The 26508-nt window shown below is 38.8% G+C and overlaps 1 protein-coding gene across 1 annotated transcript in view; it reads left to right on the top strand.

The window, feature by feature from the left end:
- AP3S1 (adaptor related protein complex 3 subunit sigma 1) overlaps positions 1-26508 on the top strand; it is a 62088-nt gene that overhangs the window by 8830 nt on the left and 26750 nt on the right. The window contains exons 2-3 of the mRNA XM_029941139.1: positions 9949-10070; positions 11688-11799. Coding sequence (XP_029796999.1) covers positions 9949-10070; positions 11688-11799 — 234 coding nt within the window. The remainder of the gene's footprint in view (positions 1-9948; positions 10071-11687; positions 11800-26508) is intronic.

Below are 26508 nucleotides of genomic sequence, written 5' to 3'. Positions count from 1 at the left end.
TTTCTCTTCTGTTTTCTATCATTTTGCCCTTTGGCTCTATTTTCTGGTTGATTTTTCCCCCTCAGCTTTATTTTCCAGTCTTTCCCTGGAATTAAAAGATTTCTGTTTATATTTTTAATTTCGATGAGCTCCTTCTAAAATTTTTGAGTGTTTGGCATCTTATAGTATGCCATTCTTGTTTCACAGTTGCATTTTCTTTATTACTTCTAATACTAATTATAAATATTATAAAATTTTCTCTGTCCTACTCGGTTTGTTTTCTCTGAGTTGCTCTCACTCCCTATTTTGTCCTTAGTTTTTATCATAGAGCTGTCTTCTGAAGTCTGGTAATCCTTGGTAGACTGATCCAGTCTAAGGGTGGGATACTAAAAGCTAATGAGAAGCTCTGAATCCATGATCAGAGGTGGCCCATAGGTGCTGTACTTGAGCTGATCTGGGTCGGTAGTTTAGCTGGTGTAAAAATGGCAATTGCCATAACAGCCCCCAAATCTTAGTGGCTTGATACAGTAAAAATGTATTTTTCTCATAAAGTTCAGTATTGGTGATCCCGATCAGCTAGAAACGTCTCTGTGGGCATTTGTTCGTTGCTGTTGAGGAAGGGCTAATCAAAGGAACCTCTGCTTCTACATAACATGGAAGATTGTTCAGAAATTTTTATGGGTGAAGCTTGGATGGTATATTTTTAACATCCAGCTCACATGGGAGGAAGAAGCATTTGCTGCTTGGGGTCTGTACTCCCGTAAGGGCCAGGTTTCAGGCTGTCAACATGGTGTCCCAGAATGCAGAGTTGGGGAGAGATGAGCACAGTTGTGTTTCACTTGTGGCAGCTCTGACACAGCCCTGCAGCTACCAGCCGCATTCCGTTGGCCACAGCTGGCCTGGGTGGGTCTACCTTAATTCAAGAGAATGAAAAATACTGTTAATGTGTGTCTGGGAAGTAAAGGAACTATGTTTTGGTGAACAGGTAACAGTTTCCACCATTGTTGGGGCTTCCAGTGTCATTCTCTTTAGATCAAGGTAGAGTTTCTGGAGAAGTTTGGGCCAGGCTCCTGCCTGCAGGGTGAAGAAGGCCTGACCTAGGTATTCTGCGATCAGGTTGAACAAAGGGCTAGCATCAGGTATGTGTACATTTTCCTCAACTCCCTGTTTTCAGTATGATGTCTATATCTTGCTATTTATTGCTGCTCTAACAAATGACCACAAACTTAAGTGGCTTAAAACAGTACAAACTTGTTACCATGCACTTATGTGAGTTGTAAGTCTGATGTGGGATTTACTGGGCTAAAATCAGGATATCTTCAGAACTTTCTTCTAGTCTTTCTGAAGACTAGAATAAATAATCCATTTCCTTCCTTTCCCAGCTCCCAGAGGCCGCCCCCATTCCTCAGCTCATGGCCCTTTTCCTCCATCATTGTAACCAACTGTATTCAGTTGCTGTGTTCAGTTCAGATGCTATTGCATGTCTTTGAACTATATCACATCTCTTTGGCTACTCTCTAGTCAGTCTCCCTCTGACCACAGCCCAGGAATGGTTCTCTGGTTTTAAGGAGCCACATGATTAGATTAGGTAATGAGATAATCTGGATATTCTCCCCAACTCAAGGTCATTACTTCAATCAAAGCTGTGAAGTCCCCTTTGTCATATAAGGTGATATAGTTTCTAGTGACTGGGAATTTGTCATCTTTGATGAGCCATTATTCTGCCCATACTCTTTGAAATAAGTTTACAGACTTTTCTTTGGGATGAAAGAGGGAGTTTAGGGTCCTTCTACTTCTTAAACTTTATTTTACACTCCTCTTTTCATTTTCTCTTCCAGAAGTACCTAAAAGCACCAATTCTTGAGCTTTTGGCTATTTCGTGACACATACTGAGTTAGCTTTTGGGTTTCTCTGTAACCAAATTGGGATTAAGTTTTCTGAGGTTTACTTAATACTTGACCACTCATTTAGCCCCTTGCGAAATTTTGTTGCCCTTGCCTTCCTTTTCTGTTTTCCTTATTCTTGTGGATTACGCCCTTTAAACAAAAAGGGAAAAGATTTGATATTGTTTTAGCTGAGGTTTGGGAAGGCAACAGAAAAGATGTTTTTATGCATTTAATCTCTTAATTAGAACAGAGCTCATACCTTTAACTCTATATACCATCCTGCATTTACTTTATTTCCCTCACCTTTTTGAGAGTATGTATTGTAACCCATATGTTTGATAATATAAATGGATGTGTATTCCATCTTCTACATTAGATACTCATTTATTCAGTGTACTCTTACGGATGACTTTGTGCCATCCACTGTGTTATGCATTTCAGATTTAAAGAAGATTTGGAAGGGTCAGGGTCTCATAGAACTCAGGTACCTGCAAAGGAAATTTGAGGACACTGTTAAAAGTATGTTGTAGGCGTCATCTGGGTGGCTTAGTCAGGTAAGCGTCTGACTCTTGATTTCAGCTCAGGTTGTGATCTCATGGTTCATGAGATCAAGCCGTGTGTTGGGCTCTGCACTGACCATGTGGAGCCTGCTTGGGACTCTCTCTGTCTGTCTCTCTCAAAATAAATAAATAAACTTATAAAAAAAGTATATCGTAGGGATAGAAACAGTACAAAGGAAGCCCTGAGGAAGAAGGAACTAATTTTTCTTGGGAAAATAAAAAAAGACTTCACAGAAGTTATCATGTTTGGTCTGAGTCTTCAAATGGTGTTGCTAGAGAATGGGGTGAGAGAGTAGGAAAATGGGAACGGAGTGGTGGTGAGAAGTTCAGTGTGGTTGAAGTGGGTTGTGTAGGGAGGAGAGATAGATGATGAAAGCTCAGAGGTACATCTGGATTCAATTTTTGAAGACATTGTGTATGGCCTGTTGGGGAGTTGGGATGTTAGGTCAGGTGGAAACTGGACAACTTTAAGAAAAGAAAGGAACAAATACTGTTTATTAGGAAGTAATTCTGGGGACATGTGCGGGGTGGTTTGCAGCGGAGAGACAGATGGTAGAGTGAATGTTTAGGGTTTGGGGTTTTTTTTTTTCTTGTTTATTTTGAGAAAGAGAGGGGGAGAGAGGGAATCCCAAATAGGCTCCACACCATCAGTACAGAGCCTGACATGAGGCTTTATCTCAGGAACCGTAAGATCATGACGTGAGCTGAAACCAGGAGTGGGACGGCCAACTGACTGAACCACCCGGGTGCCCCTAGGTGGTTCTGGGTAAAAAGCATCTGGGTAAAAGTTGAGGCAGTATCTTTGAATCCAGGTTTACTGTGGTTATTGTGGTTGAATTAACAGGACTTGGTGACTGAAAGACATGGGAGGTGAAAGAAAAGGTATCATCAAGATTTTTGGCTTTAGAGAGACTGGATGAATGGTAATACCATTAACTGAGATTAGAAATATAGGAATAAAATGAGTTTTGTTAAGAGGTACAGACTTTTAGGGGCGGCTGGGTGGCTCAGTCAGTTAAGCGACTGACTTCAACTCAGGTCATGATCTCATGGTCCATGGGTTCAAGCCCTGCGTGAGGCTCTGTGCTGACAGCTCAGAGCCTGGAGCCTGCTTCAGATTCTGTGTCTCCCTTTCTCTCTGCTCCTCCCCCATTCATACTCTGTCTCTGTCTCTCAAAAATAAATAAAAGTTAAAAAAAATTTTTAAAAAGAGGTACAGACTTCTAATTAAAATAAATGCATCATGAAAAATGATGAGAAAAATAAGATGAAAAATACAGCTGAGGGAATATTGTCCATAACATCGTAAGGATGTTGAAGGTGACAAATGGTGACTGCACTTAAGTGTCCTGAGCGATAAGCAGTGTATAGAACTGTCGAATCACTATGTCCTCTACCTGAAACTAATATAACATTGTATGTCAGTTATGCTTGAATTAAAAAAAAATAAATAAAAATAGGTTTTAGAAAAAATGTGATATAGTCTTTCACAAGTAAGTTTTAATATCACTTTATGGAATATAAAGGGAGATGTCTCTCTGCAAGCTGGAAACATCTGTCACCAACTCAGAGAAGAAGATAGTCTTCTTTTAAGCACTGGGGAGATAGAATTAAAGATTAGGGAGATCTCTAAAATGAAAAAAAGATGTTTGTCATTAAAAGAGAAAGATTGGGGAGATAAACAAGGTCGAAGCTACACGAATAAGTCAGGTCACTTAAGTGACACCATTTAGCTCTAGGTGAAGACTAGGAGGAGGTGATGGAGATGATAAAGGAAGAGGGCAGCTGTCTTACACAATGCTTTCTCCTCCACCCTCACTTTTCTCAGTAATTTTATGAAATATAGAAGAGATGAAAAACAAATGTACATATTAAATATCCATAAGATACAAAAAATGCTACTCTGATTGCTGTGTGTTCACTATCCTCTTTCAAGAAAAATTACCAATACCCTTGAAGTTTTTGTGCACCTCTCTCATTTTATCCTGTACTTAGATAACCACCACCTTGTATTTTTTAAATAATAATTTTCTTATTTTTGTTTTACCACATTGTTGTCCTCAAACAGTTCACTGTTTAGTTTTACGTGGTTTTGAACTTTTAAAAAATAGGATCATAGTATTTATATTCTTCTGTGACTTGATTTCTTTTTGTTTTTAATTTAACATTTCTCAGATCATTCCTGGTATTTGGTCATTCATTTTTCATTGCTGTGTAGTATTCCGTGCAAGAATAAAACATAGTTGATTTCTATATTTTGCACTGATGGACATTTTACTTATTTACTTATTTTTTGCTGTTACATACAGTGCTATTGCTCTGAGCATTCTTATAGCTGTCTTTTTAAAAAATCTTTGGAGTATAACTAGCTGCTGGGTCTGTTCATGTTCAACTTTATGAGATAGTGCTGGTCTGTTTCCAGAAGTGGTTCCACCAGCTTCCAGTTCTTTTAGCAGTATCAGTGCTTTCTTGCTCCGTATTCCTGCCCTTCATATTGTTGGATGTATTTGTCTCTCTTCTCTGGTAGCATGAGTGCTTCATGTTGTCGTTATAGGTTTAACTATAAGAGGGTTTACCCCCTCCCCCTTTTTCAAAACCTTTTCTTTTTCTCTTGTATGAAGTTGAACATCTTTCATAGTTCACCATTTTCATTTCCTTTTTTTGATAGTTTCCTAAGTCTTCTGTTTTGCCAAGTCATTTTTATATTGAGGTGTTTTTCTTTCTTATTGGCATCTAAGTGTTTTTTTATATATACTGGGTATTATTCCTTTGCCGTTTTTTATGTATTGGAGCTATATTCTTTGTGTTTGTAGCTCTCTTTTTCTGGTATCTGTTGAGCATTAGGAATGCTTGTCTTTGATATCAAATTTGCCAGTCTTTTTCTTATGGTTAGCCTTTATTTATGTCTTATATAAAAGTTCAGCACTATTACAAGGTCATATAGATATTTTCTGATTACAGTTTTAAGGCTTTGTAGCTTGAGCATTGACAGTCATTTTTAACCAATCGGGGAGTGATTTTTTTAGCGTAATGTAAGAGGTCAAAGTTCATTGTAATAAAACAATGCAGACAACAACTTATTCTGGCACAATTCATGGAAATGCCCTTCCTTTCCGTATTGATCTACAGTGCCTACTCAGTTTTAAATTAAATTACCTTGTATTTGTGTGGGTGTGTTTAAGGTTCAGTTCCATTAGTCACTTTCCCTATTTCTTTCTGTACCTGTATCATGGTATCTTATTTACTGTGGCTTTATAATAATTCTTACCTGCCCAGCAGGTCCTCTTACATACTATTTGAGAGTGTCTTATCATTCTTGTCTTCTGATCTAATATATGTATTTTGGAATCAGATTCAGGTTTTCAAGTTTCCCTCAGTTTCTGTCTCTGTCTCTCTGTCTCTCTCTGTTGGGATTTTCATTAGAATTACCTTGACCCTTTGGAGCATTTGGGGGAAATAGAACATCATCATAATATTGAATCATTCATTCTATAATCACTGTACATTTTTCCATTTATTTGTGTCTTTTTAAAATTTTTTCAGTAAAGTTTTATGTTTTCTCCATAGCAGTCTTGCATGTTTTGTTTCATTTATTCCTATGCACTGCATTTTTTTTGATGGTATTGTAGGTAGTATCTTTTTTAAATTATACCTTCCAACTGATAGTTGGAAACATTTAGAATTGCAATAGAATTCTGTGTGCTGGCTATGTCTTATATCTATTAGTTTTAACACTTTTTTGTAAGTTGTATTAGATTTTCTACATCAAAAAATCTTGTAGTATTTGAATGACAGTTCTATTTGTTTGTTTCAAATTCTTTTATCTTTTATTTTTCGTGTTCTTATACTGATGACGGCTGGCATGGCACTGAATAGAAAACCATTATTAGTTATCTTGCTTCTGATCTTAAAAGAGAAACTCTGTTTAAACATTTTGTTCATGAATATGTTTGCAAAAGGTGTTTATAAGACAGTCTTAATTAGAAGTTCTCTTTTTATTTGCTAAGAGGTTTTTTTTTTAATTCAAGCATTGATGTTTAATTTTATCAGATGCTTTTTCTTCACCCATTGAAATGACCTGTTTTTTCTTTCTGAATCTGTTAGTGTAGAAAATTAATCAGTCTGTTTTCTAATATTATATCAACCTCGTATCACTAGAATAAACACGTTTGGGTCATGTTATATTAATTTTTTTAAATATTAATTTCTGTATCTCTATTCTTTAGTGAGATTGGCCTGTAGTATTCATTTCTCACACATTCTTTGTCTCATTTTGTGTTATGTTAATTTCATAAAATGAATTGAGGATGTTAATTCTTTGTGCTCTGGAAGAGTTGTGTAAAATCGGAATGATCTGTTTCTTTTCTTTTTTTTTAATTTTTAAAAAATATTCATTTATTTTTGGAAGAGAGAGACAGTGTGAGTGGGAGAGGGGCAGAGAGAGAGGGAGACAGAATCTGAAGCAGCCTCCAGGCTCTGAGCTGTCAGCACAGAGCCTGATGCAGGGCTCAAACCCACAAACTGTGAGAGCGTGACCTGAGCTGAAGTTAGACACGTAACCAACTGAGCCACCCAGGCGCCTCATGGAATGATCTCTTTCTTGAATCATTGGTCAAACTTGGTGTTAAAGCCATCAGGGCTTGATTTATTTTAGGTAGAGATATTTTAAATTACGGTGTATTCTCTTTATGATATTAGGTTTATTGAAGTTTTGCTACTTCTCCTTTGGACCATTTTACTAATTTTTTAAAAGCATTTTTGCCACTTCATCTTAGATTTTTAAATTTATTGGTGTAATATGTTCATCATATTAACTTACCTATTAAATTTCTGCAAGCATGTGTAACTAGGCTTCCCTTTTGGATTATTCATTACTAGTGTCTAGAAATACAGTTGGTTTTTGAGTGTTCATTTTGTTTCTTGAACTTGGGTAGATTTATTAACTAAGTTTTTAATCGATTCTTCAGAAGTTTTTAGATATATGACAAGTCTGTCACAAATGTCATCTGTGAATAGAAGTGTTACTTCTTTCCAATTTGAATGCCTGTTTGTGATTTTTAAAAAAATATTCTTTTAATTATTGTTATTATTATTTTTTAATTTATTTAAGTGATCTCTACGTCCATCGTGGGGCTCAAACTCATGACCCCAAGATGAAAAGTTGCATGCTCTCCTGCCTGTGTCAGGCTCTGTCTGTGCTGTGGATTCTGTGTCTCCCTCTCTCTCTGCCCCTCCCCTGCTCATCCTTTGTCTCTCAAAAATAAATAAATATCAATGGGGCACCTGGGTGGCACAGTCGGTTAAGTGTTGGCTTCGGCTCAGGTCATGATCTCACGGTTCGTGAGTTTGAGCCCCGTGTGGGGGTCTGTGCTGACAGCTCAGAGCCTGGAGCCTGCTTCTGATTCTGTGTCTCCTTCTCTCTCTGACGCTTTTCTGCTTGCACTGTCTCTCTCTGTCTCTCAAAAATAAATAAAAAACATTAAAATAAATAAATAAATGTAAAAAAAATTGCATGCTCTTTTGACAGAGCCAGCCAGGTGCCCCCAAAACATCCTTTTAATTATGGATTATTTTACCTAATTCCAACGTGGTTAAAGAATACAGTCTTTAGGAAATCAGTCCTTTGAAATTTGATAATCATTCAGTTGATTTTCTTTATAGTTTTGTTTTTATTACCTGTATTGTGTCATTAAAGAAAATATTATTTGTTTTTGCATGTTTTTGAAATTACTGGAATGATTACATGTCATTCTGGTATTTGTTTTCTTCCCCTGCTGTAGACTGAATTCTGCCCCCCACCCCCAAATTCCTGTGTTGAAGCCCTAACCCCCAATTTGATGGTATTTGCTGTTGGGGCTTTGCGAGATACTTAGGTGTAGATGAATTCATGAGGTGGGGCCCTCATGATACTAGTGTGCTTGTAAGAGACCCCAGAGAGTTCGTTCCTGTTGGCCCTCCCTACCCTGTGAGGACACTGTGAGAAGAATCTGGCTTCAAGCCGGGGAGAGAGAGCTCACCAGAAACCAACTATGCCAGCATTTTTTTTTAAATGCCGGCACTTTGATCTTGAATCACTAGTTTCTGCAATAATGAAAAAATAAATTTCTTTTAGATAAGCCGCCGAGTCTATGGTATTTTGTTATGGTAGCCCGAGCTAAGATACCTTCCTTTTTCGCATTAAGTTTTTGAGGATCCTTCATATTGATGGGTATAATGTATTTCTTTAAGTTTTACTTCTAGGATTCCATGTTGTAAACATTTGTCCATTCTGGAATTGGTGGACATTTGGGTCATTTCAGGTTTTTTTTGTCGTTACAGTGCCTTGATGAAGATCGACATGTCTCTTGGTACATAGGTTATAAGTTTATCATATATGTGTAATTGCCCACATTGCTTTTTTTTCTTGATCTTCAAAAACAATGATATCATATGGTTTAGTATAGTATGTAGGAGAGGAAATGCTGGATTATTAAACTGTTTCCCCAGGTGGTTATACCATTTATCCTCCCACTTGGTATGATGAGTTCCGTTGGCCCCATATTTGGTACCGTCAGACTTTGACACTTGGCTAATGTGGTGTATGTGGAGGTATTTCATTGCACTTTAATTTGTATTTTACTTTATTACAGTTTAACTTCTTTTCATTTATGTATGGACCATCATATTTCCTTTCCTGTGAAGTTCCTATTTGTGATTTTGCCTGGTTTTCTTTTTTCTTAAATGTTTATTTTTGAGAGACAGAGAGAGATTGGGAGAGAGACAGACAGACAGACAGACAGAGCACAAGTCATGGGGAGGGGCAGAGAGAGAGGAAGATACAGAATCTGAAGCAGGCTCCAGGCTCTGAGCGGTCAGCACAGAGCCTGATGCGGGGCTCTAACCCACGGACCGTGAGATCATGACCTGAGGCGAAGTCAGACACTTAACCGACTGAGCCACCCAGGCGCCCCAGTTTTGCCCGGTTTTCTATTGCAGTGTTTAAGAGGTTGACTCTTTTTTACTGGGATGTGAATTGCTTGGTTAATTTAATATCTGTTGAGCCAATTCTTGGTTTTAGGCTGTGCATATATGAGTATTATGGATGAATTCATCTCAGTGTGCATTTAAACAATTGGAAGCTCTAAACTACTGTGTTTTTCTTCCAATAAAATATAGATTAGGTACATGAATTATTTATAACTTTACCTCTCTGTTTCAGTTTACTCAAATGTAAAACAATGGGCTTTGACTGGTTAATCCCTAGTGTCCCTAATACTAGTGTCTTTAATTCATCTAATATTTTTCTCCTTGTTTTTTTTTTTCTCTTTGGTTTTTGAAACTTAGAAATGTTAGTTTTAGTCTAGTAGCAAACTGTAAAATGTTTGTTTTGGGTTTTTTTTTTTTTTCTTTTTGTTCTTCATCAGAAAATGGTGGATTCTGTTTTTGTGAAATGTGATGTTAGCTCTCCAAGGACCATTCTTAACGTCCCAGACAGATGTTACTGCCTTTTACTCTTAAAATTCTTAAAATGTTGTTAAACCTAGAAATGTAATCCTAACATTATTCTTTCTCAGAGTGAAGATACACAGCAGCAGATCATCAGGGAGACATTCCATTTGGTATCTAAGAGGGATGAAAATGTTTGTAATTTCCTAGAAGGAGGATTGTAAGTAACACGTTCCATGCACGTTTCTAATCTTTGGCTCTAAGATTGAAATATATGTTGTTTAAGTGGTTATGCTAAAAATGGCCTACTTTTCATGAATTGGATTAGGAAATTAATTACCACCTATGTTAGCTGTAAATCTAACTTTTTTGAAGTTTGCAATCTTTGCTTTTTTTTTTAAATCTTAGGAAGGCATTTTATTTAAAGATAGTACACTCATATGGCAAAAATTCAAACAGTACAGGGACATGTAAAATTATAAACTAAGTCTCCCTTTCCTGACTCTAGTCTTTCTCAGTTTCTTGTGTATCCTTGTAGAAAATTAAGTTTTCTATGACTAACATATAAAAATAAAATCTTATGGGGCGCCTGGGTGGCCCAGTCGGTTAAGTGTCTGACTTCAGCTCAGGTCATGATCTCGCCTTTGGCGAGTTCAAGCCCACTTTGGGCTCTGTGCTGACAGCTCGGAGCCTGGAGCCTGCTTCAGATTCTGTGTTTCCCTTTCTCTCCCTTCCCTGCTCTCTCTCTCTCTCTCTCTCAAAAATAAACATAAAAGAACTAACAAAAAAGCCCAGAAAAAGTTAAAATGAATAAAAAAATAGTTATAATTAGCTTGCCAAGTATTATAAATACTTTTAAATTAATAGATTCTATGAAAACAGTGTGTTCTCAAAATAGCTTTATAAATGATCCCTCTAGCATTTATATAATAAATTTCTTAATATTTCCTCATTGGCAATTCAAAAACTAAACTTTAGCTGAGCCCCATTATGAATAATCACACATTAGGCAAAGAAACCTATACTTTTCTGTATTTTAATGTGTATGATGTATATTATGCAAAATAGTTTGGATAATAGAAAATTCATTCTTTCTTGATCATAAATTACTTTTTAATCATGTAGAAAGTTTACTTGAATTTCTTAAAAGGTTATATCATGTTCCAGTTAAATTTTCTAATATACATTTATAATTATAAATTTATTTAGTTTTTTGAAAAAGAGTGAAGGAGTGTGATCAGGGGAAGGGCAGAGAGAGAAGGAGAGGGCAAATCCCAAGTAGGCTCCACTCTGTCAGCACAGAGCCCAGCTTGGGGCTAGATCCCAGGAACCATGAGACCAAGACTTGAGCCAAAATCAAGAGTCAGACACTCTACCTATCACTCAGCTTAACCAGCGGTGCCACCTGGCAGCCCCTAGCTCACAGCCGCTTCACGGCACTCTTAAGAATCCATCTTAGGGAGCAAATCCATCAATATGGTGTACCCTTATTTGAATCTCTTTGTAGTGCTCTCTGCTTTGATCTTCTTTTCTTTCATATTTGTTTACTATTTCTTACCCACTGTCAGTACCTGGCAAATGGTAGGTACTCAGTATACAGTTTAATGAATGAATGAACTAAAATTAAGCACCAGCTTCTTTTACTTGTCATCTCTGGAGAAAACAGCCATGATAATTGACGTAGGCTCTAAGTGCACTTGAATGCTGGGCCATTAAATGTTATGACCAGACATTTTATAAAAGGTTTTAAACACCTTGTCAGTTTGCTTGAGCTCGTGAAAATGTGTTTCATTTTATTCCTATAACATTCCATTTTTTGTTTTGTTTTGTCATTTAGGTTAATTGGAGGATCTGACAACAAACTGATTTATAGACATTATGCAACATTATATTTTGTCTTCTGTGTGGATTCTTCAGAAAGTGAACTTGGCATTTTAGATTTAATTCAAGTAAGTTAACACTTACTGTCTTAACATTTTTGGCATTTATGTATTTTAAAATTTGTATGCTCTAAATTTTCTAAAATGATGTTCTGTTTGGTAAGAAAGAAATTTTTGCATAGTAGATATTAGATGAGTAAAATGGGGACTAGGGATGCTAAAACACATGGGTGAATTTAATCTGATTAAGACTAATCACAACTAACTTAACCATGCCCTCTTTTCCTGTTAATGTAAGTCATGCAAGAAGCCCAAGATTCACAGATCTCTTACCCTGTGTATGCAGATCTGATCCCCAAACCCCCCAACCCCCCCCTCCCCCTGCCTCCTAAAAATCTTTCTTAAGGTCCCTGGAACTCAAGGTCAGTCATAAGCACATTCCTCTTTATCGTCAGTCTCTTTGTTAATATTACTTGCATTTTTTTGCTCTAATCAGTTACTTCTGGCTTCTCTTCTGACACTACTTCTAACTGTCTCAAGCAATAATAGTCCTGCTCTCTTCAAACTGCTGAGCCTGCTAGTGTTTTATTTGCTTCTCGTTGCTTTTCCCAGACCATTCTCTGTTGTAAAATGCCTCCAAACTTTATTTCTTGTTTTTAAACTATACCACCTTCTGGGCATCCTATTTCAGTAATCTCTCATCCCTTCCTCCTGTTCATTGAGGGGTTTTATCAAAAACTTTTCAAAGGTCTGGGATTCTACCCTAATTGTAAGCTAGCAAGTTCACTACTACAATGTTGTGGATGCCAGCAGAGGACAGGAGACTTCTGGGTTAGAAACAAAGGACTTAACTTGGAACAGCACGAACAGTAGGCCCATTCACAGCATTTGCTTACACTGGCTCCCCACACCAATGCCAAAGTTAGCAAAGGTGACTTTAAGAGGGCAGATGGTACCTGTACAAACAGTGGTTTGAGTGAAAGGAAAGGAACTAGAATCTTTTGTACTGGACACTAATCATGTCGGCTCATGTCCTGGAGGAGAAGACTGTCTTCTGTGGGTATAGATAAACCTACCTGTTGCCTTGGAGAGAGACACTCTTACTTTCTGGGTTGTTTTCTTACACAAGCTTGCTTAAAAAGATCGTCTGCAGTAATAGCCGTCTGTGCCTCTGCTCATGTTGTATGCCGAAATGCCAGAGCCCTGGGGCCTCCTAACAGATTTTACTCTTACATCACTGCCATTCACTGTTACTACTTGTGTTTGAATTCTTGGTGATTTCAGTATTCAGTATTCATGTGGATAATTCTTCCAGTACCCTGGTGTCTTTAGACTGGGAATTCATTTACATTGACTTTTGCTGTCTGCCAACTTCAGACTTTTGCCCTCTGCTCAACTTTAGACCTTGTTTTTATCCAAACTTCCACCCTCCATGATCTTCATTTCAGTTTCCCCTCTACCACTTCTTTTCATATTACAGTTTCTATTACTGCAATAATTCCTCGAGCCTGTTGGGAACTTCAGTCTTTTGAATATTACCATTTTTTTTTTAATACTGTTTATCCCTCATCCTCCTGATGTCTTATTTTCCTTACCCAGCTTAAATTCCATGGTCAGTCATGATAACCATAGTCTTGTATACACTCAGCTCCTTCCTTGTACCCCTGCATCTGAATGTATTTGTAGAAAAAAAAATGAACATAACCGTTCTGCAGGTCTCACTTTAAATTTCTGATCTCCAGCCTCGGTGAATCCTTAGGGCTAGCTGGTAGTCATATTTCCCTGGTCCCTCCCTCTCCCAGACTCCTGGTCAACTACTGGTAGGTTCTCCTGTGTCAGCCGTCGGGCAGGGCGGGCGTCTTGCATCCTCCTCCACGGAGAGAATGGAAGCCATTGAAGAGAAGGTCTGCAGGCTGCACGTGTGGGTCCGTGCCCTCCGCCTCCTCGCCTGTGGGGGAGGAACTCCCCACGACCTGCCTGAGGCCGGCTCTCCCACTCACGAAGCAGGGTCCTCCCCGTGGCTCCAGCACTCCTCCCCCTCTCTCCTGAGTCCTTTTCCTCCCTCTCCCCGGTCATTCTCGCTAGCTCTAGTCCGTTCTCCCATTTTGAAAGAAGTCCTGTTCCTACTTCCTGCTTTGGCCACTGCCCCCGTCTTTCCCTCCCTTTCTGTCAAAATGCCGTAAACAGGTTGTCAGTACACACGGTCTCAGATTTCTCCAATCTTCTTCGCTCTTGCACATACTCCATTCAGGTTCTCTGTTGTTGCTGAATCCAGAGGTTCTCATCATTCCTCCTTTATTTGGTTAAGATTCTTTCTCACTCGCTAACCGGGCTGCTGGGACACCACACTCGCCAGGTTTGCGTCTGCCCCTTCAGGCGCTTCATCTCAGGCGCGTGGTCTCTCTGACCTCCTCTCCCGCAGGTCGTGTAGGAGACGCAGAACCTGACGTCACACTGCTCTCTGCACCGCCAGCACCAGTCCCGGCCTCTGGGGCCTCTTGCCCGGAAGAGTCCCGTCGTTGCCGCATGGTCCGCCCTGCTCCCCGTCTTTTCCCTTTCATCTCTTTTAGCCAAACGGCCAGCGGTACTGTTGAGATAGATCACCCTTACATTCTGTATCCTTCAGTGGCTTCCCTTCTCAGAGATCCAGATTCCTTACAGTTGACCTGCGAGGCCCCACCAGCTCTGAGTCCTCTCCCCATTGCCCTCCTGCCTCTCTTCGTCTTCTACTCCCTTCCCTTTTGCCCAGTCCTGTGGCCTGCTTGCCCTTTCTCAAATAACACCAGCCATGCTTCCGCCTCAGAGCTTTGTATTTGTTCTTTTTTTTCTTTTAATTTTTAACAACTGTTTATATATTTGTTTTGAAACAGAGCATGAGCAGGGCAGGGGCACAGGGAGGAAGAGAGAGAATCCCAAGCAGGCTCCATGCTGTCAGCACAGAACCCGATATGGGGTTTGAACTCATGAACTATGAGATCTTGACCTGAGCCATAATCAGGAGTCCGGCACTTAACTAACTGAGCCACCAGGTGCCCCTGTATTTGTTTTTCTGTATGATATTCCTTTTGTTCCCTAGATCCATTATTCTTTTAGGTCTTGACCCAGATGTCATCTTTCAATATGATTTTTCTTGGTCCTTTCTAAAAGTTTTCCTCTCTGACATTTTCTAACTCCTTTGCTGCTTTTCTATTCCTTTTTCTCCATACCTGTTACCATCTAACATACTACATATTTGACTTAGTTTATCTTGTTTATTTTCATTTACCCTTACAAGAATATAAGCTTAGTGTGGGCCAGGATTTTTTGTTTTTTTTACTGGTTTATCCCCAGGGCATAGAATGGCACCTGACACATAATAGGTTCTTAATATACAGTTGTAGAATGAATGTATTTAGTGCGTCATATTTTGGATTCTATATAAAATTAACTGACTATGAAACCCAAAGACTAATTAGAAGAAGGAGAGTTTGCTAGAAAAATAAAATTTAGTTGCTATATGCTAGTAATACTTTATTTTTTTATCTGAGCACTGGTTACATTGGTGAAAATCATGAAGCTCTGTATACACTTGAGATTTTTGTACTTTCTGTTTGTGATAGTTAAAACTAACTCTGGCGCAATAAACACATGTAACTGCTACAAATAATTGTATTGGGGTAAGATTATCTTGAGAGAATGCCCTGAACATACGTTTTCTTTCTCTTTCTTGGCCCTAGACAGGCCACAAACATAGGGGCATGGTGTAGGCACATCGTAGTCAGTTGGAGAAAGCTGCATGTAAAAAAGAAGTTTTTTTTGTGCCAAACAAGTGTCATGGTTTTAAAATCAGCAAGAAGGGTGATGCTTGGAGATCTGGTTAGTATGAAAGAGTAAGTGAGCAGTTAACCAAAACAGACAACATTGGTGGTAATTCTGAGTACCAAAGCTTAAAAATAGTAAAAGTAGCTACAGTAAGGCTTTTGATATCAAATATTATTAATAATGAGAAAAAAAGACAAGCAATAAATGGAGCAATTCATATGCCAAATTACTCTCTACCCATGATTTTTAAACTAGGTTTTGAGGAAGAGGTGAGTATCTAAGTTCCATGAAACCACAAAGTGATCATAGAAGACATTTGTGCCCTTTCATTTTTTTTTCATTTTTAAAAAATTTATTTATTTTATCTTATTTATTTTTAATTTTTTAATGTTTTATTTATTTTTGAGAGAGAGGGAGAGAGAGAGACAGCATGAGCAGGGTAGGGTCAGAGAGAGAAGAGAGGGAGACACAGAATCTGAAGACATGCTCCAGGCTCTGAGCTAGCTGTCAACCCAGAGCCTGATGCGGTGCTTGAACCCATGAGCCGTGAGATCATGACCTGAGCCAAAGTCAAATGCTTAACCAACTGAGCCACCCAGGCTCCCCTAAAAATTTAGGGAAAGTGAGAGAGACAGAGCATGAGCAGGGAAAGGGCAGAGAGAGAGAGGGAGGGAGACACAGAATCAGAAGCGGGCTCCAGGCTCTGAGCTGTCAGCACAGAGCCCAACACGGGGCTTGAATTCATGAATTGTGAGTTCATGACCTGAGCTGAAGTTAGACGCTTGACTGACTGATCCACCCAGTCACCTTTCCTCTTTCATTTTTTAAATTGGTAGTAAGGACATGACACCTTTATGATAAATATGTTTGTATTATAAGGAAGAATAGAAATTTTTATAATATTTAAAGCTGTAAGAGGAAACTTCAAAGAAATTTTGAGTTTGAGGTGAATATTACTCATGAACCCTTGGATAGATACTCACTTTCCTCCTGGGGCTTCCTTGAGAAGCACTGCTACGTTTATTGTGTTTTATTTTCCCAAAGGCTTTTCTAGTAAAGAAAGAGAAGCAAATTTACTTATGTATTGATTATTTAGCAGTTAAGGGTTAATCAGAACCCAGTATTGCATTGCCTTTTAAGTTGTTCATTGGCACATTTCTTGGTTTATCCCGTATGGTAGTAGTTAATTCATTACAATACTATTTCATAGAAGCTTTGTGTTTTTTAGAAAATGATTGGTTAATATGAAACTGTGCTTTCTATTTCTTTCTCTGTTGCCTGCAATGCAAGGGAGTGGTAGACATATGCAGTACGTTCCAAAACACTTGATTTTCCTGAGCTGGCCACTGATGTTACGAGAGGAAGAAAAGAGAAAAGTAATGTTTCAAATTTACTCTGTAAGAGAAAGATTGCAGTTAAGGAACACTAAAACAAATGTGAATTTTCCTAGGGACAAATCAGAACTATTTTATACTTGTGTCCTGGGATTTAAGCCATCATCAGTGATTATTTTTTGTTGCTGTGGCTGATCTTAATGGTTACTATAGCTTTGTGGTAACATCTCAGAAGAGAATTACATGGGTGTTGTCAAAGAACAAATATCCTACATCGAATCTGAAGTAAATTCTCTGATGTTTCTGGAAAGTGGAAGCTGGTCTTGTGTCTTGTAAAATATTTTAGCCTTTATTGTACAAGTACTGATCATTTGTCTTGATATTATAAGACACAGAAAAGAGGACTTCAGGAATACTGTGTCATCTTCCTGTTACTAATGTAGGCTAGAGCTGTTTTTCTAAGAGGATCCGATTGAGTTATCACATGTTGATCTATCATGTCATAAAACGAGTTCTGTAACTTACGGAGACTAATTTCCTGCTGCCACCACCACGTTGGAAGTCCTGCGGCAGCTCTTTCCCCCGCGGTTACCAGGGAGCACCAAATACCTGAGAGGGAGTGCTGAGCACGCCTGAGGCGGTCACTTTAAGAATGTTGGTTGTGAACAAAGATGGAAGGGAGTAGCTTATTGTTTCTGCCTCTGTTTCATGAACCAGCTAATCAGAAGCTTTGTTAGACCTGCTTTTCTTGCTTTTTCCATCCTCCAGCTTCAAGAAAGTCAAGTGTAACGTCAAAAGTAGAAATGGAAAATTATAAATCAAGAGAGTTGAGATCAAAACCTCTTGGTCTTGCATATTCTTTAAAGAATGGATCAAGAAAACTTAAAACATCAACATATATTTTTAAAAAATAAGTTTATTCATTTAATTTGAGAGAGGGAAAGAGAGTGAGCGAGAGAGAGCCCAAGCAGGGGAGGGGCAGAAAAGGAGGGGTACAGAGGATCCCAAGCAGGCTCTGTGCTGACAGCAGACAGCCCAATGTGGGGCTCGAACTCACGAACTGTGAGATCATGACGTGAATTGAAGTCAGAAGCTTAACTGACTGAGCCACCCAGGCATCCCAAACATCAACATATAATTCAGAAACATGCTAAATTTTACTTTTTTTGAATGTTGAAAATGATACCATTCAAGTGATCATTGGGAGCATGTATTTTAATGTAGAGGTTTTGTGTTTCTAAGGTATGCATAATGCTGTCCCAGATTTGACTTTGTATCTTGTGTGAAATCTGAGAGAAGGTGTCATTACTAAATTCCCTGTGGAATTTAGGCCACTGTATCACCAGATCAATTATCATCAGCTTCTGCTTTCCTTTGTTTCTTTTTTTAATTCTTTAGTAAGTTGGGGAAAAGGTGATCCTTTTTTTTTTTTTTTTGCTTCTGATAATGTATCATCTTAGTATGATATTGACTGCCATATAAGCAAATTTCAGACTTGATACCTGGCTTTTTGTAGTCTTTCTGTTGTAGCATGTCTTCATTGGAAGTATTAAAATATTTATAGAGTGAGAATGAGAGGTTCATTAAATATTAACGTTGGTTGTTTGAGTTATTTATAAGCAGTCATATGGTCCTCAATTAATTTATTATGCCAAGCCGATAATAAATGGAGGCATAGAAATTCACTGGGTAATTTGAAATTCTGCTACAGTTTTCTGTACCCCATGTAGCCATTACATCAGCATCGGGTCTTGTTCAGTTACAGTCAGGAAAAAATTCAGTGCTGGTGGTGCAGGATTTTTTACCTCAATACCCAGGATTCATTGTCTTGCTGCTTTGAGGAATGAAAGAGGTGGGCACAAAATGAGCAGCAGGCAGAGTTATCAGAGTACAAGATCAGAAAGCTCTCCTTACAGAGAAGGGACATTGGAAAGTGAGTGCTCGTGACTGTAGGCAAGGGTCCTTGTTTTCTAAGGTTCTGGTCAGTCTTTCCCCTCCCCTTTCCCCGTGTTCCTTCTCGTGTTCTACCCTTATTGGCAGGATAACTCTAGCCGCTGGGTTGTGCATTCCTGACTGGCTCCATTCCATTGTGTGAGGAGTCAGACTGGTCATACCATCCCTCATACAACATGAGTTTTGTGGGTTACTCATTTTAGTTAGGTGTCTTGATTGTCAGATTCCTGAGGGGAGTCTGAGGCGGGGAGGAGGTAGGGTCTGTTATGCTCTAAGAGGGACCTTACGCACAAGGGCGTTTGCTGTGGTAAGATACTCCCAGCACTGTTACAGACTACCTGTTTTTCCCCACCCGCGGACCTCAGGTCCTCACCTTGCCCTCTCTGCTGATTTTATCCTGTCCTTCCCTATTATACTAACAAACAGCTGAACTTTTCTTTACGTTAAAAAAGATGTTTGATCACACGTCATGTTATAATATGTGTGTAAACCAGAGCTCCGTGTGCAGCATTTGCTGTTGCTTTGGTACTGAATGTTAGACTGGCTTTTGTGAAATTATTTTACTTATGCCTGTTAATGCTGATTGAACTTAATCCTGAGCATGTTCTTAGATCTCGATAGACCTTGAATTTTTTCACCAGTGTAAAGCATGCCTATTTTATTTCTTTATTCATTCATTCATTCATTCATTCATTCATTTATATTTTGGAGAGAGAGACAGAGTGTGTGTGCAGGTGAGTTGGGGGAGGGGCAGAGAGAGAGAGAGGGAGAGAGAGAAAATCTTAAGCAGGCTTCATGCTCAGCACGGACTCCGATGCAGGGCTTGATCCCACAACCCTAGGATCATCACCTGAGCTGAAATCAAGAGTCAGACATGCAAGCAACTGAGCCACCCAGGGGTCCCATTATGCGTATTTTAATATGCTGCCCTCAAACTTCATGAGGTTGTTACAAAGATCAGTGAATTAAAGCAAGCTAGTCATGGTTAACGTCATTCAGCCTCTGCCCTGTACTGGCTGTGTAACTTTGTGCAGGTTACTTCATCTTTTGGCCTGCATTTTCCTCATCTGCAAAATGGAGTGATAATAAATACCAACCTATAGAGTAGGCACCAGCATTAAAAAAGATACATGAAGGTAATGGCTAAATGACTGACACATAGTTGTAGTCAGTGGCTTTTAGCTAATATTGCCATTAAAGCATGTATTTATAAGGAAGAAATACAAAGTATTATTCCATCAGTATGCAAATCGAGTTGGAGAAAGAAGTCCTGTTTTATCTTTCTTTTTTTTTTTTATGAGAATTTGTTAATCTTTTTATCCTCTGTGTTGTATAATGGCTTAGGATGAATTTTATATGGGGGTAGATTTATCCACTAAGAAATTGACCTAATTGTAGGAACTTGTAAGACAAGAATACTTAGTGAAGAGAGATCCCATGATTTTCCCTTTATCACCCAGGAAATTGTGCTCGGTGGGTGCTGCTGGCCATAGAATGGTGTGCCAGGGGATGCTCCCCCGCCCCCGGCTCCTACCCCACATCATTGTTCTCTTGATTAAGGGCAGGCTTGAAAGCACCTTAAGGTAGCATACTGCATAAAATTTGGGCTGTATAGGTTATTTATAAGAATTAGCTAGGAAGATCAGCTGACCAGCCCTGGAGGACTATGGGACGTTGCAGCACCCCTGGGGTAGGGGAGATAAACCCCTGGTCCATGGGAGGGTGAGTTCTGGTGCAGTTCCTCTTGCTGAAGAAACAGGGAGCCCTGGCCCAGGTGGCTTATGTTCCCCAGCATTCCATAGTGAATACTCGAGATCATTTTAGGAAAATGATCTATTTGCTACACCATACTTTTACCAGAGTATTAAAAGTTTCTGTTTTCAGTAAGGTCCACTTCTCATATACATGTAGGAAACCAAAAAATATTTCTATAAGCAATTTGGATCAGACACTGTTAGAGTGATTCAGCGTTTCTAAAATCTGTTTTCTTATGGTACTGAGAAATCTCTTTTTCAATAACTGGAAATAAAATGTTCACTTTTCAGTTATTTACATTGCTACGTCATGATAAATCCTGGTGTTGAATTTGAAGGTACTTTTCTAATTTACATGTGTGTCAACATCTCAGCTTCCCTCTTGGGAGGCATCATAGAGTCAGGCTGGTGTTTGGAGTCAGATGGAGTCAGATGGCATGGGTTTGAATACTGGCTTTGCCATCTAACAGTTACATAACTTTGGGCAAATTACTTAACCGTGTCCATTCCCAACTTTCTTGTCTTTAGGTGCTGATATGCACACTTACCTTATCAACATTGATGTAATAATTAGAGCTAATGTATATGGTTGGCATAGGGCCTAAAATATGGTAGACATGTTATTATTTAATTACTAGTGGTGAAGAAGGCATTAAAAAATTTTTTAAAGTTTGTTTATTTTTCATAGGGAAAGTATGAGTGGGGGGAGGGGCAAGGAGAGAGGGGGACAGAGGATCTGAAGTGGGCTCCATACTGACAGCAGTGAGCCCGAAGAGTGGCTTGAACTCACAAACCGGGAGATCATGACCTGAGCCGAAGTCAGACGCTGAACCAACTGAGCCTCCTAGACGCTCCTGTAAAGAAAGTATTTTGGAACTCAGGTACTGAAGGTCAGAATTTTGAAGTTAGAAGTAACTTTAAAAATGTTTTTCCCCCTTAAAGTAGGTTTGAGAGAGAGAAAAACTCAACTTATGTTGGTGTTTTTCTTTGACTTAAGGAGAATTCCTAGTGTGCCTGGGTGGCTCAGTCGGTTAAGTGTCTGACTTCAGCTCAGGTCATGATCTCGCGTGGTTCGTGGGTTTGAGCCCCGTGTCGGGCTCTGTGCTGACAGCCTGGAGCCTGCTTCAGATTCTGTGTCTCCCTGTCTCTCTGCCCCTCCCCCACTCGTGCTCGGTTTCTCTCAGTCTCAATAATAAACATTAAAAAAATTTTTTTAAAGCAAATTCCTTATTTCCCAGTGTAGAATGGTAGGTTTTTCAGGGAGGGATGGGTAATAGAGGAGGAGATTCATACCGTTTGTGCTTGGTTTTTCAAATTTTCTTTTCCTTTACAGTTTTTAAAAACGCATGTTGAAATCATTTCAGACTTACAAAAGAGTGATAGATACAATACAAAAAATTCTTGCATATCATACCTTTACCCAGATTCCCTAAATTTAACATCTTCTAAAACCACAGTATAATGATTAAAATCAGAAGATCAATTTGGATATAGTAGTATTATCTAATCTGCAACCCTTATTGAAAAGTTGCCAATTGTCCCATTGATGTCATTTTTCTCATTCAGAGTTTAATTCAAATCACGTATTACATTTAGTTTTCATGCCTCCTGAGTCTCCTTTACTCTGTAATAGTTCATTTTTGTCTTTTGTGCATTCCATGTCTTTCATATCTGGATACTTCGAAGAGTATAAGCCAGAAATTTTGTGGAATATTCCTCAGTTTGGGTATATCACAGAAGTGCTGTTACATCCTTTGCAGCGCGCATTATCAGGAGAGACATGATCTCATCTTGTCTCACTGTTTGTAATGTTTATTCTGACCCCTTGGTGAAGACAGTGTCTGCCCAGCTCATCTCCTGTAAACTTCTATTATTATTTCTTTGTGCTTGAAAGTATCTTATGGGGAATAATTTTGAGATGATGTAAATAACCTTTATCTGATCATCTTTTTGGTCACTAATTTTAGTATGTATCGATGTTTCTTGCCTGAAGAATTACTGTTGTGGTGTTTACCAAATGGTAATTTTCCATTATGCTCTCTATATTGACTAGTTGAAATTATATAAGGAAAATCTTTCTAGGTTTTGCATTTGTTTTATTTTGTTTTAAGTCATATCAATTGTACCATCTACATAGAAAAGTATTTTTTAATTATATGTAGAAGAACGTTTTCCAAGACCAGATATGATTTTGAGATCAGCTTTTGGGTCAATACAGGTTTTTAAAAATCTCTCACGAGTAGCTTTTGTGCACAGAAGGAAATGATTCAGAGGCTATTTTCATTTTCTAAATTAGTATTTTGGGCACCTGGGTGGCTCAGTTGGTTGATTGTTCAACTTCGGCTCAGGTTATGATCTCATGGTTTCTGAGTTCGAGCCCCACATCACGGTTTCTGAGTTCGAGCCCCACATCACGCTCTCTGCTGTCTGCACGGAGCCTGCTTCGGATCCTCTGTCCCTCTCTCTCTGCCCCTCCCCCACTTGTACGGTTACAAACTCTTTCTCTCAAAAATAAACATAAAAAACAAAATTAATACTTGATTCAAAACTGTTTCTTCCTTAGATTTCTAAATCCCCAATACAAATCATATTAAGTCATTTTAATGGAGGGGCTCCAATGTAATTAAATTTCCTATGGTATAAGCAGTCTGCTTTGCACAATTCTGTGTTCACGTGGGTGGAACAAGTATGGAAAGGTAGTATTTTTGATTTATACTATTCTGTATTTTCTGAATTTTCTGAATAACTGCTTCTTACTATATTAAAATCAAGTACTGTTTGCTGTTGTTGGAGGCAGTATGCCTAGTGAATAAGAGTTTGGGTTCTGCAGGGAGACTTTCTCCCACCTACCTGTGTCAGTAGTCAGTTGACTTGCTAATTTAGAACCCTTCTGCAAGTAGCTGATGATGAGGATCTGCTTTAGGACGTCACCATGAAGGAGTAAATAGAATAAAGTATTTAAAGCACTTGGAACCATAGCAATGCCTTAATACCATGTACTCACTAGACACTGTTATCATTAACCTTTTTTTTTTTTTTTAAGAAAAATAGAAAGAAATCACATGGAAAGAATCGTTGATGTGAACTCTTTTAGAGTCATTTTGATGTGAGTGTAGAAGACAGACTGTTCTCTCATCAACTTTTCAGTTTTTCACGCCGAGGCTGAGAGTTGACTCTGTGTGAAGCGCCTGCTATGAGGTACATGCACAGCAAACAGCTCTGTTTGTACCAAGACTGTCCCCATCGGCGCGTTAGTGTCCGGGTCAGGTTGGCTGGAAATTCCTACCCCAGGTCGAGTGCTGGTCACACACCGCAAGCAGCATACCTTAAAGATCCTGACTTCTGCGTGCAGTGGTCCAAGCCGGAGGGTGCCCCGAGGCTGCGTTCAAGGGCAGTTGATCTGATTTTAAGCTGAGCTTGCCTTCCCCAGCTCTTCTGGTACATTTCTAGTGGCGTTTTTTGATTCTTGGCTTGAGCTAAACCAGTATCTCTCTAGAACATCTTGCTGCTGACTAAACACAATTTTTTTTAGATCTCTTGCCATATTATTAGTATTCTTAAATTCGTGCCTCCTATTTTGGGGGTTTATGACTTTTTCTATCTCACAATATGCCGTTTTAACATTTATGTATTTTATTTAATGTTATAGATTTCCTCCTGAAATAGAATAGAAATCCCCAAACCCAGAAAAAAATTATATTTTTACCTAGAAATGAAACTCTAAAAGGGGAGTTGGTGGGGGAGGGGTGCCTGAGTGGCTCAGTCAGTTATGTGTTAGACTTCAGCTCAGGTCATGATCTCTTGGTTCGTGAGTTCGAGCCCCACATTGGGCTCTGTGCTGACAGGATGGAGCCTGGAGCCTGCTTCAGATTCTGCATCTCCTTCTCTCTCTGCTCCTCCCCCACTCATGTTCTGTCTCTGTCTCTGAAAAATGAGTAAACCTTAAGAAAAATTAAAAAAAAAAGGGGGTGGGTCTGCCATGTAAGTGATACTGCTTAAAGATACTTTGTGGCATCTCTTTTACATAGGGCATATTTTTATTTCTCCATATGTATATACTATAAACAAGCCAACACATATATTCTTGAGGGGAGACATTGTTCTAAGCCCTTTATGTGTATTCATTTTTTAAAAACATTTTATTTTTGAGAGAGAAAGAGAAAGGGAGAGAGAGCATGAGCAGGGGAGGAGCAGAAAGAGAGGGAGACATAAAATCTAAGGCAGGCTCCAGACTCTGAGCTGTCAGCACAGAGCCTGATGTGGGGCTTGAACCCAAGAATCATGAGATTTTGACCTGAGCTGAAGTTGGCTGCTTAACTGACTGAGCCACCCAGGTGCCCCTATGTATATTCATCACTAAAACAACTGTGTGGCATAGGTAACCATTATTATACCCAGATGAAGATGCTGGGGTTTAGAACTAAATAACCTGCCCTAGATTTCAGAAGCTAAGCTGGAATTTTAATAGAAACTGCTTGCTAAAGCTTATGCTCTTAAGTTCTCAGCACTGTTAAACACTAAGCTGCCTCATAACAGACTCCTGTTAACCTTTGTGGCCCAGACCCACAGGTTTGTAATTAAAGATAAAGGAGACACAGAAAAATTTTGTTGTTAGTAGGGCACTGGGAAGGGAGACTGTTTGTTTGAGGATGTGGCATTTTTTTTCAGAATCTTTTTTGTTTCTTTGTGGAAAATTAGATAATTATTAAAATTCAGGAAAACGTAAAATATGGTTCTTAGTAAATTAATATTTTTCCATTGATTGAATAAATTCCCTTGAATTTTTGGTGGCCAGAGATTATGGAGTTGCTACTTAGTTGATAACTGTTCTTTTTAAATTGACTTCAAACCTTGTATCATTTTTTATTTGTGTTATTATTTTTTTAAGTTTATTTATTTTGAGAAAGAGAAAGAGAGACGGAAGCAGGGGCGGGGCAGAGAGAGAGGGAGAGACAGAATCCCAAATAGACTCCACCATGTCAGTGCAGAGCCCAACAGGGGGCTCAGTTTCCTGAACCATGAGATCATGATCTGAGCCAAAATCAAGAGTCAGATACTTAAACAACAGAGACACCAGGCACCCCCAAATATTTATTATTTTAAAAATGAAACATAAGAGGGGTGCCTGGGTGACCCACTTGGTTTAGTGTGTGGTTTGATTTCAGCTCAGATCATGATCTGGTTTCCTCCCCACGAGACCGTACTTTCTCGCTGGCAGCCCATATTTTTTGCTACTCCACGGTTCGCCTTGGGCTCTGTGCTGACAGTGTGGGCCCGCTTGGGGGTCCTCTCTCTGCCCCGCAACTTTATTACTACCTTTGTTCTGCCTAGAACCCGTTAATTTGTTTCTCTGAATTTCTTTACTTCAGTTTGTAGATCATTAGTTTTCTCTTGGCCTTGTCCATATACTGTATCATTGTTACATATGTGTCTACCTACAAAGCTCTAGATTTCTAATTATATCATGAATTTTTGCTAAATCAAAATAAAATTAATGGAGACTTTTTTTTTTTAAAGATTTATATTTTATTTTTTAAGTCATCTCTACAACCAACATGGGGCTCGAATTTAGAACCCTGAAGAGTTAGTTGCATGCTCTGACAGCCAGCCAGGCCTTCAGTGGAAACTTTTTTTGAAGAGGGTTTTTGATTTGTTTAGACCAGACTTAGCATTTAAATGTCTTAAATCGTAGTTCTTTTCCTAAATTAAGAACATGTAGTTATAATGACATTTTACTGCAGGATACTTTTTTTGTAAAGTATGTAAATTTTTCAAAGGTGGTATTGTTCTGGTTTAAATATAGGCTACATTTTTCTCTCTGTATTAATAAGTATATCACGAAGACCTACCAGCCTCAGCAGGTAGTTATCTTGCTTCTGTATCAGTGTTTGTCTGAAGAATTAGACTTTTCTATTTCTATTTTAATTTTATAATCC

Source organism: Suricata suricatta, chromosome 6 (genome assembly GCF_006229205.1).
Source record: "Suricata suricatta isolate VVHF042 chromosome 6, meerkat_22Aug2017_6uvM2_HiC, whole genome shotgun sequence".
NCBI classification, from domain to species: domain Eukaryota; kingdom Metazoa; phylum Chordata; class Mammalia; order Carnivora; family Herpestidae; genus Suricata; species Suricata suricatta.
Note: the sequence above shows the minus strand (reverse complement) of the source record. Positions and strands in the feature narration are given on the sequence as shown.